The sequence below is a fragment of the Paramormyrops kingsleyae genome, chromosome 22 (genome assembly GCF_048594095.1).
Source record: "Paramormyrops kingsleyae isolate MSU_618 chromosome 22, PKINGS_0.4, whole genome shotgun sequence".
In the NCBI taxonomy this organism is placed as follows: domain Eukaryota; kingdom Metazoa; phylum Chordata; class Actinopteri; order Osteoglossiformes; family Mormyridae; genus Paramormyrops; species Paramormyrops kingsleyae.
Window position 1 is genome coordinate 12,498,256 of NC_132818.1, and position 17,769 is coordinate 12,516,024.

The 17,769-nt window shown below is 50.4% G+C and overlaps 3 protein-coding genes and 1 non-coding gene across 6 annotated transcripts; 3 read left to right on the forward strand and 1 right to left on the reverse strand.

Moving 5' to 3' along the window:
- The first annotated feature begins 813 nt into the window (after positions 1-813).
- On the forward strand, positions 814-5,582 carry LOC111849316 (NADPH oxidase organizer 1). Of its 2 annotated transcripts, none has more exons than XM_023822085.2 (8): positions 814-936; positions 1,122-1,202; positions 1,295-1,367; positions 1,451-1,631; positions 1,719-1,909; positions 2,978-3,103; positions 3,717-3,837; positions 3,922-5,582. In XM_023822085.2, exons 1-8 carry the CDS (start codon positions 871-873, stop codon positions 4,496-4,498), a joined length of 1,416 nt encoding a protein of 471 aa, XP_023677853.2. In that variant the 5' UTR covers positions 814-870; the 3' UTR covers positions 4,499-5,582. The 2 variants fall into 2 exon arrangements, with proteins under 2 accessions (XP_023677853.2, XP_023677854.2); XM_023822086.2 differs by having other exon boundaries at positions 3,720-3,837.
- A 1,014-nt stretch (positions 5,583-6,596) lies between these two features.
- Positions 6,597-12,192, reverse strand: tbl3 (transducin beta like 3). Its single transcript, XM_023821706.2, has 23 exons — positions 11,962-12,192; positions 11,819-11,870; positions 11,598-11,693; positions 11,458-11,505; positions 11,223-11,364; positions 11,062-11,146; positions 10,789-10,959; positions 10,576-10,651; positions 10,388-10,484; positions 10,055-10,275; positions 9,813-9,954; positions 9,657-9,715; positions 9,447-9,553; positions 9,198-9,339; positions 8,814-9,044; positions 8,660-8,730; positions 8,414-8,570; positions 8,236-8,294; positions 7,993-8,096; positions 7,780-7,851; positions 7,493-7,651; positions 7,321-7,411; positions 6,597-7,153 (listed from the first exon to the last, which is right to left on the reverse strand). The coding sequence occupies exons 1-23, from the start codon at positions 11,991-11,993 to the stop codon at positions 6,838-6,840; spliced, it is 2,730 nt and encodes a 909-aa protein (XP_023677474.1). The 5' UTR covers positions 11,994-12,192; the 3' UTR covers positions 6,597-6,837.
- A 602-nt stretch (positions 12,193-12,794) lies between these two features.
- Positions 12,795-17,445, forward strand: rps2 (ribosomal protein S2). Of its 2 annotated transcripts, XM_023822147.2 has the most exons (8): positions 15,230-15,346; positions 15,755-15,892; positions 16,203-16,292; positions 16,375-16,482; positions 16,577-16,750; positions 16,841-17,000; positions 17,115-17,206; positions 17,328-17,445. In XM_023822147.2, exons 2-8 carry the CDS (start codon positions 15,758-15,760, stop codon positions 17,403-17,405), a joined length of 837 nt encoding a protein of 278 aa, XP_023677915.1. In that variant the 5' UTR covers positions 15,230-15,346; positions 15,755-15,757; the 3' UTR covers positions 17,406-17,445. The 2 variants fall into 2 exon arrangements, 1 of the variants encoding a protein (XP_023677915.1); XR_011984695.1 differs by lacking the exons at positions 16,203-16,292; positions 16,375-16,482; positions 16,577-16,750; ... (1 more) ...; positions 17,115-17,206; positions 17,328-17,445 and adding exons at positions 12,795-12,983; positions 13,455-13,600; positions 14,061-14,157 and having other exon boundaries at positions 14,513-15,346; positions 15,755-15,891.
- On the forward strand, positions 15,962-16,097 carry LOC111849369 (small nucleolar RNA SNORA21). Its single transcript, XR_002839505.1, has one exon. It is a non-coding gene; the product is annotated as a small nucleolar RNA SNORA21 (small nucleolar RNA).
- Positions 17,446-17,769: the final 324 nt, after the last annotated feature.

Here is a 17,769-nt window from a genome sequence, read left to right on the forward strand (position 1 = left end):
TCGGTCCAGATTTGTTATAATGAATCATAGACATTTCCAGGCCGGTTACGGGAAATTCAGTTTCCCCGTTTTCCCCAGTTCCGCGTGGCTGGTATTGGCACTAGGGGTCCAGAATGTCTGTCTGTTTTAGCAGGGGGAACCATATACGTTAGCCTTAAATCTATGAATACCTATGAACAAATGTATGATTGATGGCTGAAAAAGTCATTCAGCTACATAAATCCACGTAAACAGATTTGTATCACCAATTTGGTGTTTTGTAGTTTCTGTATCTGTGTGTTAGCAAAGGAAATCAAGTATTACGATGTTTTAATAGAACTGAATAATGTTTTAATGGTTTCAAAGACATCGTTGTCAGCAGCAGCCCTATTTCATGAATTGTGTAAGTTGCCTAAAATTAAGTTATAATTAGGAAAAAAACATGCCTATCCCATCGACCATCACGCATACTATAGGTAAAGTCTTATAAGCAATACAACAATTTTATGCATTTTCCCAGCAAACATCTATTACCAGAGCTTTAAATAGTTTCACTCGTCCTTGAAATATGCCTACACAAATATGGAAAAGGCATACGATGCGTTTGTATAGACGTCTTGTTTAACTCAACACGTTCGTAGAAAGGCATTAAAAAGACAGAAATAGGCCTACATATAATTACGGGAATAACCTTCTACACCAGCTGAGCTCTGAATTTCAGTATCAATATGCCTTGGAGGGAGGCATGTTGGTGATGCATTTTAAGAGGGGCCCGGCGTGTGGCGTTTGGACCCGCCCTTGGGTTGAGGCGTTTATATGGATGAGGCGCAGCTGAGTCGCAGCGACCTGCTTGGCTGCGGTATCTGAAGCAACAAGCGACACACACCAGTCATGGAAGACCAGCGCTATCCCGTCTGTATCACAGTTACTGGAGCCATGCACAAGGAAGCAAAAATTGTGAGATATAACATTTTACCTTTATTATTTACTCAACTACAACACTATGCCTATTATTATGTGGTTGCCGTTAACAACAACAATAAATATACATATTAACTATTAAAATATTTATTCTTCTTTTATTATTATTGTTGTTGTTATTATTATTATGCCTTTGATTTTACTTTTGCTTAATTTTTCAGCTGTTCATCATATCCGTGCTCTGGTCCGATAAATGTGACATCACTGTCTACAGGTCCTATAAGCAGTTCAAGACGCTACATGTACGTTTTATGGCTGGGGGTAGAGGGGGGGGGGCGTGGTGCGGTGGCGGGGGACGCGGCGAGTTTTATTTGTGTTCTGTTTATTTCTGCAGAAACGGCTGAAGAAAGTGTTCTCACAGGATAATCCGTTTCGTAGATCAGAGAAAGTCCTCCCAAGATTCCGAGGTAAATTTGCCATCTGCCGTGCATTCAGTGAACAGGGATTGTCTTAAATATATTAAAGGAAGTTGTGTTGTTTTCCATTTCAGTAAGGAGCTTAAACCAAAAACTGACAAACAAGACTCTCAAGTCGATGTTTGGTCTGAGGTTTTTGCAAAACTACTGCGACGATCTGCTCACGTGTGAGTCAAACGTTGTGCAGAATGCGGAGTTAATCGACTTCTTCTCTCCGAAGAGTCACGACCTGCAGCCAGACTTTGCACAGAACTGGTAGATTCCCCCTCTCGCGCGGTGCAGGTTCCCTCTTTTTGCTCAGATGCCGACGAGCCGGTCTCATGCGTCTCATTTTCACCGCAGCGTCGTCATCATGCCATTCGGAAGCACCGAGGCAGACAGTGGTAAACAGACCGGCGTGGGCAACATAACACAGCCTTTTGTGCCTGAGACATACCGCTGCGTGGCTACATATGAGACCAAGGATATCAAAAACAGGCCCTTCAAGGTGGAGGAGGACGAGATGGTTGAGGTGTTCATCAAAGACAAAGGGGGTAAGCTTCGCCTAGCGGGGGGGGGGCGGACTTGGACTATCTTTCAGCCCTGGAGTTACATGATACAGACCAGGAAAAGAGACTCCTAGATAGGCTGAAAATTTTTTCTAATTTCAGAAAATGGCAAAATTGTAAATCAGACCAAAGATTCCTGTTTGGAGCCAACTGTTAATTAAAGTACACTTTCAACAACAACTCGCGACTATGTGCAATGACACAATCTCAGAATCAACTGAAAAATTTCTCTCCTTAGCAGAATGATAATTAGTATTGATACTGTGCTGTCTGAAAGCTTAGGAATATCAGTCAAAGATTATATGTACTTAAAACAAGAGTATCCTCCTTAGTAAAACAAGAGTATCCTCCTTAGTAAAACATGGGTCTCCGCAGCCTTATTAAAGCCCCCATTGGTGTCCAAAGACATTAAATTAGAAAATCTTTCTCTGTAGACATGACTGTGCCATTGTCAGTTTTGAAATGAGGACTTATCTCACTTTCATTTTTAATTTTTTCGTTCAGGAGCAGCATATTGATAATGCTACATCCCATTAACAGCTGTCTTGGCTAGCTGGCTATTTTTTCTCACCTAATGCTACTGAAGCGGCGACCTGAGATAATGCCGTAAGGTTAACATGCTATGACTTTTCTCACCTTTTCCAAATAGAGCTGAAAATATTCTCCTCCGGTGCCACGTCGTGCTTAATCCTTGCTTTCTGAACATCATCTTTCGCTCTTCTTTTCATTCTGGCCTCCATTGCAAAATGCAGCTTAGTAGGAATATGGGGTTGATACTGAAATAGTCTTGCTAACTTGCCTCCCAAGGACAAACTTGGGGCACAATGAATCATGGGATTGGTCTGGTTGGTGAGGATACAGCCGATGTGTCCTTGATATTTGGGGCAGGGCATGAATGACTTTCGTGGATTTTTACAGTCCTCCGTACTTCTGCTCTCAATTATTGGAAGTGGTCTTCAGCAGTAGAAGGTGGCCTCTTAGATGACACTCACATGAGAACACAAGTGCAGTCAAGTGCACATAGTGATTAAAACCCGTCATCTCACACTATAGGATGGTGGCTGGTGGAAAACAATGAGAAGCATGTGGCCTGGTTCCCTGCCCCTTACCTGGAGAAGTGTGGGGAGGAAGAGGAGGAAGAGAAGGAGGAGGTGGAAGTGGACAGCTCATCCAATAAGAGTAAGGCAGCACTCAGAAAAAGAGAACAAATGCATTCTGCTCTCAGGTCAGTTCGTAAAGATTTGAGAAAGCAGGCGGTTCAACAGGTTGTGCTGCAGTAATTAGAGATGCCGGCTGAGATGAAATGGTCACTAGGAAATGACGGATTCTGTAGGATAAATGAGGCAGACAGGAGACAGGATAATTAAAGATATGCAGATCGATCAAAGAAAAGGCAAGAGCTGAATAAATAAATGTACAGATCAGAATAAACACAAAGCAGAGATGCCATTGAATGAGTGTAACATACTGCCTCAATGTAACTGAAATCGATGGAGAGATTAACCTGCCAGGTGGCATGACAAACACATGGGATAAGACATAGGAGTAAAATATTAAATTATGTCAATTTGCTTGCATATGTATTGCTTTTTGAGAATTAAAAAAAAACCTTTAGGTACTGTAGATTTGGAGCCTGTCTGAAAAATAGCAGTCACAGAGCCTCTGCTCCCTTAATGCACAGTAGGCAAGCTCACAGTCAGAAATGAATTTGCTCTGGAGCAAAGAAGTTTTGTGGGGGCGGGTGGTGTGAGTTTAACCTCGTAATTTCCCCGTTTGCCTACGTGCCGGCCAGCAGGCAGGCTGTTCCGCGTGGTCAGGAGCTACACGCCGGAACACGATGATGAGCTTGCAGTCAGCATCGGTGCCTTGGTGCAGGTGCTGCAGAAGCCTAAAACCGGCTGGTGGCTCGTCAGGTATGTGGCCGATACGCAGAGCAGATGCGTGGGTCATCTTGGCTATGCGGCGCGGCTGCATTCCTCTGCCTCCTCTTTCCGCAGATACCGCGGGAGGACGGGCTACGTGCCCTGCCTGCACCTGCAGCCGTGCTCAGACATCCCCTTCCTGACGGTGCCTGGGGGCGGCATGAAAGCGGCCCGCAGCCTGGAGCAGCTCCGCCTGCCCCAGGGCTCATCTCCAGGGGCCAGCCCTCAAGCGTCCCATTCGCAGGGCAACTTGTTGGAGATCAGGAGTGCCCCCCCCTCGCCCAGGCTCTGCATCTGGGAAGCCAAGGACACGTACAGCATCTCCCTGGCCGGCAGCACCGATGATGTCTCCCTGGCCGGCAGCACCGATGATGTCACCCTGGCCGGCAGCACCGATGATGTCTCCCTGGCCGGCAGCACCAATGATGTGTCTCTGGGCAGCAGCACCGATGATGTCTCTCTGGGCAGTGGCTGTGATGTCATAAAGCCACCCCCTCCCGCAGGCTCCACCCTCCCTGCCTGGGCACAGACCACACCACCAAGGGTTCCGCCTCGGCCCTTCACCCACGAGGTCCTGACACGCTGCAGCACGGTGACGCGCCGGGCCATTCTGGATAGCCCCACCACCACCACCTCCCCTGGGGACATATAAGGGCGGAGGCTGTGGCTCAGGGCAGAGCCCACGGGCATGTTGTCTGCTCACCTTGCTTACCATCCACTGCTGACCGTAAACATTCATTTGAGAATGTCCTTGGACACGCCTACTTTCCATGAATATGAATCACAGGGTCGATCATAGGGACCCAGCAGGGAGACATATACAGATCCCGCTGCCTGTAGTGCCACTGATGCCCTGAGGAGCCCATCACACCCCTGCCGCTGCCAGCAAGGTGCTGCGGGGCTGTTCCTGCCCACACCCCTGGCCCATGAGGGGCGTCTTTGCTAGTCCCCTGTCGGCCTGCCCAGTGCTCTGATCTGAAATATCCATTCTGTGATGGATCATATGAGAGCTGCTGTTAAAGTGTTTCCGTGTCAGTAAGGTCTGTCACTTTATACCTTTAAATCTTCATATTATATATTTATATATATATACACACACATAAATATCATGTGTGTGTAGAATTTGCACCATATTAACCAGAACGCTACTTTGTTTGTAGTTTTTTCTTTTTAAATCTAATCTTTTTTTTAATAGACATTTGCTGATTTTTACATATGTATTCTTGACTGCAGAGGAATGTCTTAGGAGAGGTTAGCTGAGCTGAATCTGTTCAGCCTCGTGCAAATGAGACTAAGGGGGGACATGATCCAAGTGTATAAGATTCTAACAGGTCTGGATGCTGGTCAACCAAATAGTTACTTCAATATTAGTTCAAATACAAGAACTCGTGGCCATAAGTGGAAATTAACGGGAGAACATTTTAAAATGAATTTGAGGAAGCACTTCTTTACACAGCATGTAGTTGGCCTAGAATGGCCTCCTCTCGTTTGTAAAAACATTCTTATGCATTTCTCACTTCTGTGATAATGGTCAAAAAAATGTTGAACACGCTGAACAATAAAGTTCCATCCATCCATCCATCTTCTGAAACTGCTCATCCCATTCAGGGCTGCGGGGGGTCCAGAGCCTTTGCAGGAGGCTACGGGCACAAAGCACGGAACAACCCAGGATGGGGCTGGATCCATCACAGGGCACACACACACACACACATCATTCACTCACACACACACACACATCATTCACTCACACACACATCATTCACTCACACACACACACACATCATTCATTCACACACACATCATTCACTCACACACACACACACATCATTCACTCACACACACACACATCATTCACTCACACACACACACATCATTCACTCACACACACATCATTCACTCACACACACACACACATCATTCACTCACACACACACACATCATTCACTCACACACACACATCATTCACTCACATATCATTCACTCACACACACACACACACATCATTCACTCACACACACACACATCATTCACTCACATATCATTCACTCACACACACACACCATTCACTCTCACACACACACACATTCACTCACACACACACATCATTCACTCACACACACACACATTCACTCACACACACACATCATTCACTCACACACACACACACATCATTCACACACACACACACATAATTCACTCACACACACCTACAGGCAATTTGCCAACTTCAAACTTCAAATTTTTGGACTGTGGGGGAAACCCAAACTAATAAAGGTCTATTGTATGCGCTTTTCACATTTGCATTTAAGCTATTGTAAATAGCATTTAAACAATAGCAGCTTTATATCCTGTTTACATATTTACTGTCGGCTCTTTCTGGGAGTCACACACTACACCTTCTGGCTGCCTTTCGCTGTACCTGCAGGGACGACATTAAAGGCTGTTCTTAAAGGTCAAACAGGGTTCATGGCTGGGATCAGATGCTCACTCTCTCCATACCATGTTATTAAAAGCCGCTTATTCAGCAGAATACCCGGGTTCAGTATAGACCCAAACCCACATGCTTTCAGGCCATCGTGAACACTTCTCTGTCCTGTTTTGTTGGTTTTCTGTCTGCACTCCTCGCCAAATTCCTCCACCCTGCCCCACACGGGACGAAGACAGCAGCTGCTTTTAAAGCAAGACCTGCATCTCAACGCTCCAGTGGTTCAGGAAACTCATCTGATTTCACCCAGGAAAAACACACCACAGTCTGGACCAGCATGTTTATTTGGCGCAGTGATGCATAAAACAGACACGTCCACATCGGCCGCAATATGAATGCAGCCAAACAGGTCGGAGCTGTCCCTCAGGGGAGAGACTCCCATCTTTCATCTGTGAGGAGAACCGGCTTGAGCGGTGACTCTTATCTTGGACTCCACTCCCCCCTCCGCCGCTGTCTGGACCTGCCCCCCTCTGCAGGCCAGTCAATATTGAAGCAGCACAGTGGAGTCACCTGGCCAGCGGGTGCCTTAACTGTGGATCTGTCCTGCTCTTCTTCTGTGCTCCCATGTCCCTGCTCTCAACCAGGTCCTCCTCCTCGCTGGCGCTCTCCTCGCTGCCAGTGGAGCCCCCTACAGGGCACCCCTTGCCAGCCGGCCTGCAGTCCTTCGCCTCATCGTCCTCGGATGCTGCCGACTCTTCCTCACTGTGTCCCTCCTCTTCTTCCTCACCACAGCTGCCCGGTCCTGCCTTCAGGTCGGGTTGCCGGTCGATGTGGAACGGCAGAGGGGGGGCGTTCTCCATTTCCTCGTCATGCATCCCCACGCTGCATCACAGACAGACAGTTGGGGCTGTAATTAGCATGGCGGCTATGGGACCCCACAGGAGATGGAACGAGGAGGAGCAGCCACACCAGGACCGGGGGGGGGGGGGGCAAGGCAATGGCTGCAGTGAAAAGGAGGCCGTGCTGCATCCTGCCCACAGCCCGCTCACCTGCTCTCAGCCGCCACTCTCATCTTCTCCCACAGGAAGTCGAGGAACATGGAAGCCTGGAGCAGCCGGCCGACTCGCTGCATGTGACGCTCTGCAGGGAGAGCAAACGGGCGCTGTCAGCTCCGACCTCCTCAGGGCGACACACCCTGGGGCCCAGGACCCCGGAGCTCACCGGTGTAGGGCAGCAGGCCCTCCAGAGCCGGACGCACACCCTGATAGCGCAGCAGCTGCTCCGGGCTCTCGTGGCGGAGCAGGACCTGCACGACAGCCTGGGCGTCGAGACAGCTGCGGCCGTTTGTGTTCCACACCACGCAGTAGCTCAGGAGCGCCTCTGGGGGGCAGTAACACGGGACATGAGCTGACAGCCTGAGTGGCGTGCAGGCACTGGCCGGGCTGCGTGCAGGTTTCGGGGTCAGCAAGGGCACTGTCACCCTTGTCACGGTAAGGGGGGGGGCTCACCTTTCTGGTCCTGCCGGAGCTTCAGGACGGTCTCCTCCAGCTGTTGCGTGCCACCCTCCCCCAGACGGACCTCTGCAGCAGATACATACATGAGATACGGCCATGGGGGGGGAGGGGCTACATGAAACTACAAGGAACTCAGCTCCCACCCCCCCTTCCAGGAGTCACCAGCTACAGCACGAAAACTGCGGTCTGGGTCCCCACACTAACAACCTTTAATGACCCTCAGAACGGTCTGCGGATGGCCCAGAGAGATGGCGATGCCCAAGGCCTTCAGGTAGTTGCCCTCGTGGAGGAGATTGGAGAGCTCCTGCTGCCTAGAGTGTGAGCAGAGAATGGGGGAGGGGCATTATACACAGGGAGGGGGACACAAATCAGTCAGAGGACCTGCCGTGTAACTGAGGCATGACTTAAGAGCGCCCCCCAGTGGCACCCCCCAGCCGTCTCGGCTCTCACTTCAGTATCTGCTCGTCCTGCTTGGCCTGCTCCTCAGCCAGCTCGGCCTCGGTGACGTCCTGCGGGCGACAGCGTCCCTGATGTCATGTCCTGTACACTCAAGTCCAACATCAGGACCGTCATCCACAAACTCAGGGAGAACCGAAGGGAAGGGAACGACCGCAAGGGGACCACTGACCGTCCACAGTATGATGTTAGAATCGGCAGATCCGCTCACGACCAGGCCGCTCTTGGCATTTGCGTGAAGACCCCAAACTTTGTCCTGGTGGGCATCAAGGGTCTTGATGCACTCGTTGGTCTTGATGGTCCACAGTTTAATGAGGCCGTCGGAGCCGCTGCAAGGACGGACGGAGAGCTGAGGCGTCCCGTGTTCCCCCAGCGCACCGGAAGCCCGTGATCCCACTCGCACAGCGCGGAGACTTACCTGGTCAGCAGCTGCGTCCCACGGCTGACAAAAATGACCTTCAGCACCGAGGCGTCGTGCCCTTCGAAAGTCTGCGAGACACAAAGCCAGTTCATGCAGAGGCTCACCCAGACCCAGGCGCCTCAGCGGGGCCACAGGGGCGAAAGCCGTTTACCTTCAGGCAGCTGAAGTCCTGCAGGCCCCAGAGCCGCACTGAGCCATCGGCGGAGGAGGAAGCCAGCACCTGGTCCATGGGGGAGAACTGGACGCACCAGACCCCCCGGCGGTGACCCCGGAAGACGCCCAGCAGCGAGAGGTCGGCCAGCGCCCACAGCTTGGCGGTGCGATCCTGCGAGCCCGACGCCACCAGCTTGTCGTTGGGGGACACGGTGACGCTGTTTATGTCCTGCGGGGGGCAGGCAGGGGGTCTGAGCAAGATTCCAAACAAACAGTAAAAGAGAAACCAGTTTAAAAAGAAAAAAGAAAACTGGTCTAGCGATGTAAGCACGTCACCCTCCTGCCCATTTGGGTCACCACCCCCCCCCCTTCATCCGTGCACCTTGTCGTGGCCCTTCTCTGTTGCCCGGGGGAGCAGCTGCTTCGGTGAGCTGTCGTCCGGGTTCGAGGCCAAGCCAGCGGGCAGGTCCCAGACCTTCAGCGTGCAGTCCTGGCTGCCGGACACCAGGAAGGCTTCCTTCAGCCTGGGTGGGGTGGGGGCAGAGAGTGAACCGGGGGCTACAACACATGGGGGCGGAGGGCACATGCCACCCGGTAACCCACCCCCCCGTCGTCAGCTTGACCCGGTCACCTTGAGCAGGTGACGCTCCCGACCGCGTCGACGTGACTGCTGCCCTGACCCATACAGCTCACCCTCCCCGTCTCGGAGTGCATCAGCCACACCCTGACCGTCCTGTCCTGGAGGCAGAGAGAACATGCCGGAAACGTGTCACCGTGTGCCCCCCCACATCGCAGAGGTCATACACACACGCCCCCCCTTTCCCCGGTGCCCCCCAACTACCTTCGCACAGCTGACAAACATCATCCCCTTATGGAAGACATCCAGCGCCAAGACGGTGTCTGACACAGAGCAGAAACAGACACATCAGTGTGAGTGTTTATCCCCCTGCCACTCTCCACCTGAGGCTGTGACTCCCCCTAGTGGCCGCCGCCGCACCTGTGTGTCCGTACAGGATCTGGCAGCTGCTGGTCTCCAGCTCAAACACCTTTATCTGCGGGCTGTTGGTTGCCACAACGATGTGGCTGCCCCTTTTCCCCAGGAACCTGACGTCCAGGACTTCGTCGTTGTAGCCCACAAACTAGACGGGATGGATGAGAAGGTGCGTGAGAGGTCTGAGGGGTCTAACAGGACGCCATACGCCCCCCCCCCCCCTCCCAGCCCTATGGGCCCCCGCCTACCTGCTGCCGCACGGAGAGCGAGGGCATGTCGTACAGCAGGATGTTGTGCTCGGCTGTCACGGTGGCCAGGCGCCCAGAGGCAGGCAGATCCAGCAGGTAGGTGAGGCTCAGCTGGTTCGCCTCGTCTCCGCCCTCCTCCTTCCGACTGGAGGGCGGGGCTACCGATGGGGTCTGTGCAAACACGCACCGGGCAGAGCTGGCCTCCCACACACGCAGCACACCTAGTATGGGACAGGAAGACGGGTGAGAAACCCCCCTCCAGTATGGGGTGGCAGGGTGAGAACAGCCCGTCCCTGAAGTGACATGGAAGGACTGCCAAACAGCGCCCCCTACCTTTGCTTCCAGCTGTCATAAAGTGCAGGCCCTCGGACTTCACCCCGATCTGTGGGAAAACCTCCCCTTCTGGCAGCACCACCGCTGCCTCCACTGCCTATGAACAGCAGCGCCCCCAGCAGGACCATTAGCGTCAGCAGGGCGGGGAAGGCGGGGCAAGGGCGGGGGGGGGCACGGGGGGGGCTCACCTCATACACAGGTACGGTCCGGATCGCTGCACAGCTCTTCAGGTCCCACACCACGCATACCTTGTCCCGTCCTGAGCTGCGGGTCCAGATCAGAACACAGAGAGTGTCATGGCGATGGGCACAAAGGTGGGGGCCTCCCGGGATTGAGGCTGCGGGCGTCCTGTACATTGCCCGATTCCTAAAGTGTGCCACCGTGCCTGACAGGGCACCCACCTGACGAGCGTGTCGCTGTGGTGGGAGAAGGCCAGCGAGGTCACAGCACTGTAGTGGGCCTCCAGTACGCAGACGCAGCGGCTACTGCGCAGGTCCCAGATGCGCACGACGTAGTCGGCCGCACTGGAGAACAGCTGTAGGCGGGATGTGTCTGGATGGAACTGCACCAGGCTGGGGGGGGGAGGCAGGGGGGGGGGAGTCAGATACCGGTGGCACCTGCTATCATTCTTATTAACTCCCTGCGTGGTTGGGGAGGGGGGACTGGTTACTCACTGCACCACCCCAGAGGAGCCTTTCAGGTTGTGTGTGCAGTACTGCTTCAGCACGTCCCAGATCTTAATAGTGCTGTCACACCCGCCTGAAAACACAGAGAGGCGTGATCAGGCCAGGAGCGCACCAAGCCGCCCGCTTTCACCATCAAAGTGACAAGATACCTGTCGCCAACAGTGTGGATGTGGGGTCAAAGCTCATGCTGGCCACAGGCGCAGTGTGAACAGCCCTCCAGCTACGCATGCGAGCCTGGCTCCTCCAGTCCCACTGCGTCAGCAGCAGCGCCCGGCTGGCCGTCACCAACATCTGCGAGAAAGAGCCAGTCAGTTAAAAGCTAAGCATGGGTCAGACTGCTAACCTTCACACTGAATATAGCAAGCATTAAGACGGAGCCTTTACCTCATCGTCAGGGCTGACAACGAAGGATGTTATGTCCTCCTGATCTTCCTATAAGCACACACGTCATTGAAATGGCGCTCAAAAACAACATGGTTGATTGAATGGATTTAAATATACCCGCTGGAAGCGCAGGACCATACCTGTTCAACGCTGGTAAAGATTTTCCCAGTTCCAATCTCCAGTACATTTACCCGTGTGCCACATATACAGAAGATATATTTTTCATCTTTGCTTATCTTAAAAACGTAAACACACACAAAGTGAATAGTAAAAATTCAGTCACAGCAGGTAATCGTTTAATTACATCCCAAATATACAATTAGTGTAATTTAACAGTAGTAAACAAAGTAGATGTATTTACCTGCACTTTCCCTCCCCGGTAGAATGGCTCGATTTTGCTAGACACGGCATAACTACGCAAAAACAAGGCAGAGTTGATATTATGAAGGCATCAAGACACTGACTACTCAGAAACCACGTGAACGCGTATGAGCCGATCCTTACTTTGTCGCGGACTGTAGGGTGCTGTTCGCCATCGCCGCTATAATGTTATTCCGCGCACGATGTGGATGTAGTGCTGATCAACTCAGAACAATTTTTCGAACAGCTTCTGCAAAAAAAAATCAACGAATCGCACCCATGAAGACCCAAACATGTGTTCAAACCATACAGCGAACGCGGCGCCGTCCCTCATATTGTGCGTCATCAAAACGTGACAGGGGCCGGCGGTGGGTGGAGTCGGCCAGCTGCCTGCCCCTTTGGCCTGCCCCAATGTATGATGTAATCTCTTGTTCATTTGCTACAATGTTCATAAGGTCCTGACATAAAGTGACACCACAGTTTTATTTAAAATTACATGTTACAAATTTAGTTTAATTACATGTTACAAATGTCCAAAAACAAGAAAGCACAGAAGACATGTAAGGTTATTAGAGATTTTAAATTCTGTATTTTTTTCTTGCTCATCTTTTGATGTATATGTATTATTTATGTATGTCCCCCTGGCAAGGTTCTAAATTTTGCATGTAATATATGGACTATGTTCCTTGTACCTCATTTATCTTTATCAATAAAAGTGATTTTGGAGAAAAAAACTTTTAAGATTTTTTTATTTTCATTTGTGTGAACAGTGTATTGGGAACAGTAATGAGAAATAAACACATGAAGAAACAAAAAAAATTTTTTTGATTTTTTGCCAGGTGTAATTCTAGAAATCAGTATTTTCAATTTAAATGATCTTTCACAGAATAAAAACAAACAAACAATGAACTATGTCATCTCTCTAAAACATGCTGTGACCAGACAGAAAGATCCAGAGTCTGGGTCTAATGTAAACAGTGAAAATACGGCATTTGTTCCTGGATGCTACCAGACGTGTGTTAGAATGATGGGGAACAGATTTTTATTGACCGTAAAGAAGTATTGCAGTCACAGTGTTTAGTCTATTGCGGTCGTTCAGTTCAATGGGCAGTGAACCACGGAAAGATACGATACGGGTATATACGACTTAACAAGCGCTAACTATGGTGAGTACTGCATTAGAGCTCGTATTTTCCAACAAATGTATTCGACATACTGCTTTTCGCTCAGTTTATAAAGACTACCTGCCCGTTCAAGTAGGCAAAATCGCTTATTTATTTTGGTAACTGCTTTCCAAAGTAGGAACACGCCTTTTGTTTACTTTTATGGAAATCGTATAGGTACCGTACGTATTAATACGGTTAAAGGGTTAAGGTTAACCTAATGTTAGCATTACTTAATGCTACCTAATATTAACTCAATTGTACACTTAAGCGCGTGTTTATTTATTTTGAGGGGAGACAAATATGAGTTTGTGAATTGGCTCAAAATAGCCCTGCGGCTCAGGATTACTTGTGTTCGTAGTGAATCACGAACTGCTGATGCCAGAAGCAACATGAAAGTGTCACATTGCTGCTGTTGCACGCGTTTCCTTATTATCATCTGACCTCAGCTGCTGTGTTCCTTTGTCACTACAGAGCGGAGGTTACGACGTGGAGTACTTCGTGGACAGTCCAGGCCACGATCTGATCTGTCCGATATGCCAAGGGGTTCTACGGTGCCCAGTCCGAGTGGGGTGCCACCACATCTTTTGCAAAAAGTGCATTTTGCAGTGGCTGAGGAGGTACGCTGAGGAGTGTGTGTGATTTGTGGGGGTATGGGGAAGGGTGCTGTCCTGGATGGAGGGACATAACACTGAACTCTCCTCTGGGTAGATCCTCTTCAGGAAATATTTTGTGACATAAAATGCCCTTAAAGTTTTACAGACTCTTGATAGAATCATTCTTAGCTGACATCAACTCAGAGTTTCTATAATGGGGTAATTATCTAGCGTAGAAGGTGCTTCTGGCAAGGGACAGCTTGTGGCCTGGTCTTGCTCAGTGTCTCCACAAGTCCCTGCATTATACCCTCCTTGGACTGCTTTGGGTGACCTGGTGTCTGAATCGTCCAAAGTGTATGGTTGTTGTGACAGTATGTGTCAAGCGATGACCTGCCATTGGCTCAGCACATCTCCTAAACTCTGCTGCCATTTGAGATATAGACCAGTCCAGGTTTGACAGATCACCTTCGCCCTTCCCGTGCAGGAAGGAGTCGTGTCCGTGCTGCCGGAAGCCAATCAGACGCAACCTGATATTTCTGATGTTCAAACTGAGTAAATCCATTGGACGCTTGAAGGTTAAGGTAGGCAGCACAGTGGCAGGTGAGAACGTGTCACAGACAGTCCATCTTTATGTGTGATTACTGCTACACAGATTGTTTTACATTTTTACATCATTTTAAACCAAACATACATAAAGAGGCCTAGGAACTGGAGGAGTGTACCTTCTAATATTTAATTTGGATTCATTCATCTCCCCCAATAAATGGACCTTTGCATTTAAATTATTAAATTGCCCCCCCCAGTCTTCTACACCTCCTTACTCAGACCATAAAAAGTCTGCTTTACCTCTATGGGTTTCCATGTAACATGAGCAGTGACCTTTTGTCAGGCGAGACATTTGTGACACGTTTCTGATTCTCCTTCTCTGCCCCCCAGTGCAGAAATGCAGCCCTTGGCTGCCCAGCCACCTTCCCCCTCGCTCAGCAGTACTCTCACAGCACCCAGTGCCTGTTTGAGGTGGTGCCCTGCCCCCAGCAGGGCTGCGGGGCCCAGGTGCGGCGTGGGGAACTGCAGGCGCATGCAGAGCTCTGTGAACACCAGTGCCGGCCCTGCCCTATGGGCTGTGGCAGCGTACTGTCACAGCAGGACCATGAGCGACACAACTGCTACCGGCAGCTGCAGCAGGAGCTGGAAGCCCGGCAAGAGGCGCAACGTGTCGCCGTCACCGGCCTGCAGCGGCAGATCAGGAAGATAGAAAGCACCATGACCCGCATGCGAAGTCAGGTCGGCCTGCTGCGCAAGAGCCTGGGCGTCAAGGACAACCAGGAGGGGGCAGCAGAGGGCGCCACAGAGAGCAGCAGCTTCTGAAAAGTTAAGCGGTTTAAAGACAAACAAATGAACAAATCGGAGACTTTTACCGTAACCCTGCTGGATAATGGATGGAGCGATTTATAAATTTGGAAGTTTGGGTTTGACAAGTTTATTTTAACAATTTGGATAGATATACCTTATTAATCCTAAATGGGAATTTCTGACAATATTTTATAATAATGGCATAATATTGTCTAAAAATTTCTACTCCTTAATGCTTGCTACTGTTTACACATTATGACATTAAACTGGTTAATAAAGAAATGTGCCTTGATTACTGCTTTGTGCCGGAAGTTTGCATGCGTCGCAGGTCGAACTTCGAAGATCTCGCGTGACTTCACTCGGTATATAATAGTTAAGGGTCTGCAGTCACTTCCTTCTTCCTATCTAACCAATCACGTAAGTGTGTGCGGCTTATGGAGGGCGCGGGGAACGTGTAAAATCTAATAAACATCTTTGCCATCTTTTAGCATGTGATATTGATGGGACACCTGTGCATTATATAAACACATTCGCGTGTTTTTACCAAAGTATGTGACAGATGCAGCTAAGGAATTAGTGATTTATACATTAACTTCGTTTCGCTGAAATCTACAACTGCATCGATCAAATATGGCGGCTTTTTATTGATGTACGAGAGCGCATATGGCGTGTATTTGATTCTTTTTTTTTGGCTCATTAAAGGGCTAAAATGTTAAGCCTGGTACCTTGTGTCGTTGGTAATCCGCTAATATGCGGCGGCCTGTATAGTATATTTCTTACTACTAGGGGCTTCGCGTTTAACTCGCGTTTACCTTTCTTTTGCAGCAAATGGCGGACGACGCCGGTGGTAGAGGAGGTTTTCGCGGTGGCTTCGGTGGCGGAGGCCGGGGACGCGGTCGTGGCCGCGGCCGGGGTCGTGGGAGAGGCCGCGGTGCCCGAGGTGGCAAGGCCGACGACAAGGAGGTGAGTGTGAACCCCGGAGTCTTCGGCCGCCGTCCGGTGGCGCAGTGAGGGTGGGAAAGCCCCATGTGAGCCCTTCTAAAAGCGCTCGATCAGCCTGTGCTCCGTGGCTGGGGGAGTTGTCGTTGAAGGGAAGATAAAGATCATCGCTAGTGGGTGAGACGGCAGTGCCTTGTACTGTTAAATCTCAATTAGTGGTGAAACAATTTCATTATTTTAATGTTAATGGTTCTCTAAGATTGGGCCGATTTGAGTACTTTTGATGCTGATTTGAGTACTCCGCATAGTACTTATCTGAGGCTCTCCTTTCCAGTGGGTTCCAGTGACCAAACTGGGTCGCCTTGTGAAGGACATGAAAATCAAATCCTTGGAGGAGATCTACCTTTACTCCCTGCCCATCAAGGTAAGCCTGCGGATAACCGCCTGAGCTGGAGTTACCGACATTAGTCCATGTGCTTGGGTAACACCTCACCATGCTCTCGCAGGAGTCTGAGATCATCGACTTCTTCCTGGGGTCCTCGCTGAAGGATGAGGTGCTGAAGATAATGCCCGTACAGAAGCAGACTCGGGCCGGTCAGCGAACCAGGTTCAAGGTGAGTCTGACATGAAGCCTGTCTGGTGGTTTTATTTGTCTGTTTGAGCCCCCAGCAGCTGGTAACTTATATTGTCGATCTCATCTGTTTGTAGGCCTTTGTTGCCATTGGCGACTACAACGGCCACGTCGGCCTTGGAGTGAAGTGCTCTAAGGAGGTGGCCACGGCCATCCGCGGGGCCATCATCCTGGCCAAGCTGTCAATCATCCCCGTGAGGAGGGGCTACTGGGGGAACAAGATCGGGAAGCCGCACACAGTGCCTTGCAAGGTGCGTGCGCCGTCTGACCGGGGCATGTGGGCTCGCAGTCTCTTCGCGCGAGTGCGGTTCCCGCTTAACGGCGCGTGTGGCTCTGTGCAGGTGACCGGCCGCTGTGGCTCCGTCCTGGTGCGCCTGATCCCGGCTCCTCGCGGTACCGGCATCGTGTCTGCTCCTGTCCCCAAGAAGCTGCTCATGATGGCGGGTATCGACGACTGCTACACCTCTGCCAGAGGATGCACGGCCACGCTGGGGAACTTCGGTAAGGTGGTGGTGTCGCTTGGTGTGTTGCGGTGCAGCTCTGTGTAGATTAGGGGGGCACCGTGGCCCTGTGTTCTGAATGCACGATGACCTTATTCCCCGTCCCCCTTTGCAGCCAAGGCCACCTTTGATGCCATCTCCAGGACCTACAGCTACCTGACCCCAGACCTCTGGAAGGAGACTATCTTCACAAAGTCTCCATACCAGGTGAGCTGTGATCACTGATCCATATATCAGGTCTGATAATCTGCAGTGAGGTGGATTCTGGGTATTCTACAAGGCAGAGAGATGCCCTGGAAATACGCTGACTGTTCTCCTTTGTTTGCAGGAGTTCACTGACCATCTGGCCAAGACCCACACCAGGGTGTCTGTGCAGAGGAGCCAGGCTCCTGTCCCGCCATCCTGAAGCGTTTTGTATTTCGGCTGAATAAACTGTCTGGAAACTACATGCCTTTGTGCTGGTTTTTAATGTAATGGGAGTTGGGTGGGGGCAGACTGCACATGCCTGCATGTAAATAGACCCCCCTGATGCTGAGGGTTACAGTGCTGCTGTGCTGTGACAATCCAACAGACTACCATAGAACTAACGGGTCTCTGTAGTTCGTTTTTTTTTTTTTGTTTTTTAATGCTGATTTCAAACATGCACTAAACTTTGCTGTCACCCAAATTGAATGTTTGGGCTATATTGATAGTATATATAATTCTTAATGTAGAAGTTTAAATGGGGAAAAATGTACTTGTGAACATTACAATTAGAGTGCAAAGTACTG

What these genes read in the sequence shown, in the direction of transcription:
- rps2 (XM_023822147.2), top strand. Translation starts at nt 15,758, where the DNA reads ATGGCGGACGACGCCGGTGGTAGAGGAGGTTTTCGCGGTGGCTTCGGT. An exon ending in GCAAGGCCGACGACAAGGAG is followed by an intron (nt 15,893 to 16,202) that starts GTGAGTGTGAAC and finishes TCTCCTTTCCAG; the next exon opens with TGGGTTCCAGTGACCAAACT. An exon ending in GTCAGCGAACCAGGTTCAAG is followed by an intron (nt 16,483 to 16,576) that starts GTGAGTCTGACA and finishes ATCTGTTTGTAG; the next exon opens with GCCTTTGTTGCCATTGGCGA.
- LOC111849316 (XM_023822085.2), top strand. Translation starts at nt 871, where the DNA reads ATGGAAGACCAGCGCTATCCCGTCTGTATCACAGTTACTGGAGCCATG. An exon ending in AGTCCTCCCAAGATTCCGAG is followed by an intron (nt 1,368 to 1,450) that starts GTAAATTTGCCA and finishes TTTCCATTTCAG; the next exon opens with TAAGGAGCTTAAACCAAAAA. An exon ending in ACCGGCTGGTGGCTCGTCAG is followed by an intron (nt 3,838 to 3,921) that starts GTATGTGGCCGA and finishes CTCTTTCCGCAG; the next exon opens with ATACCGCGGGAGGACGGGCT.
- tbl3 (XM_023821706.2), bottom strand. Translation starts at nt 11,993, where the DNA reads ATGGCGAACAGCACCCTACAGTCCGCGACAAA. An exon ending in TTGTCAGCCCTGACGATGAG is followed by an intron (nt 11,365 to 11,457) that starts GTAAAGGCTCCG and finishes TCTTTCTCGCAG; the next exon opens with ATGTTGGTGACGGCCAGCCG. An exon ending in GGGCCTGCTGCCCTACACCG is followed by an intron (nt 7,412 to 7,492) that starts GTGAGCTCCGGG and finishes CTCTCCCTGCAG; the next exon opens with AGCGTCACATGCAGCGAGTC.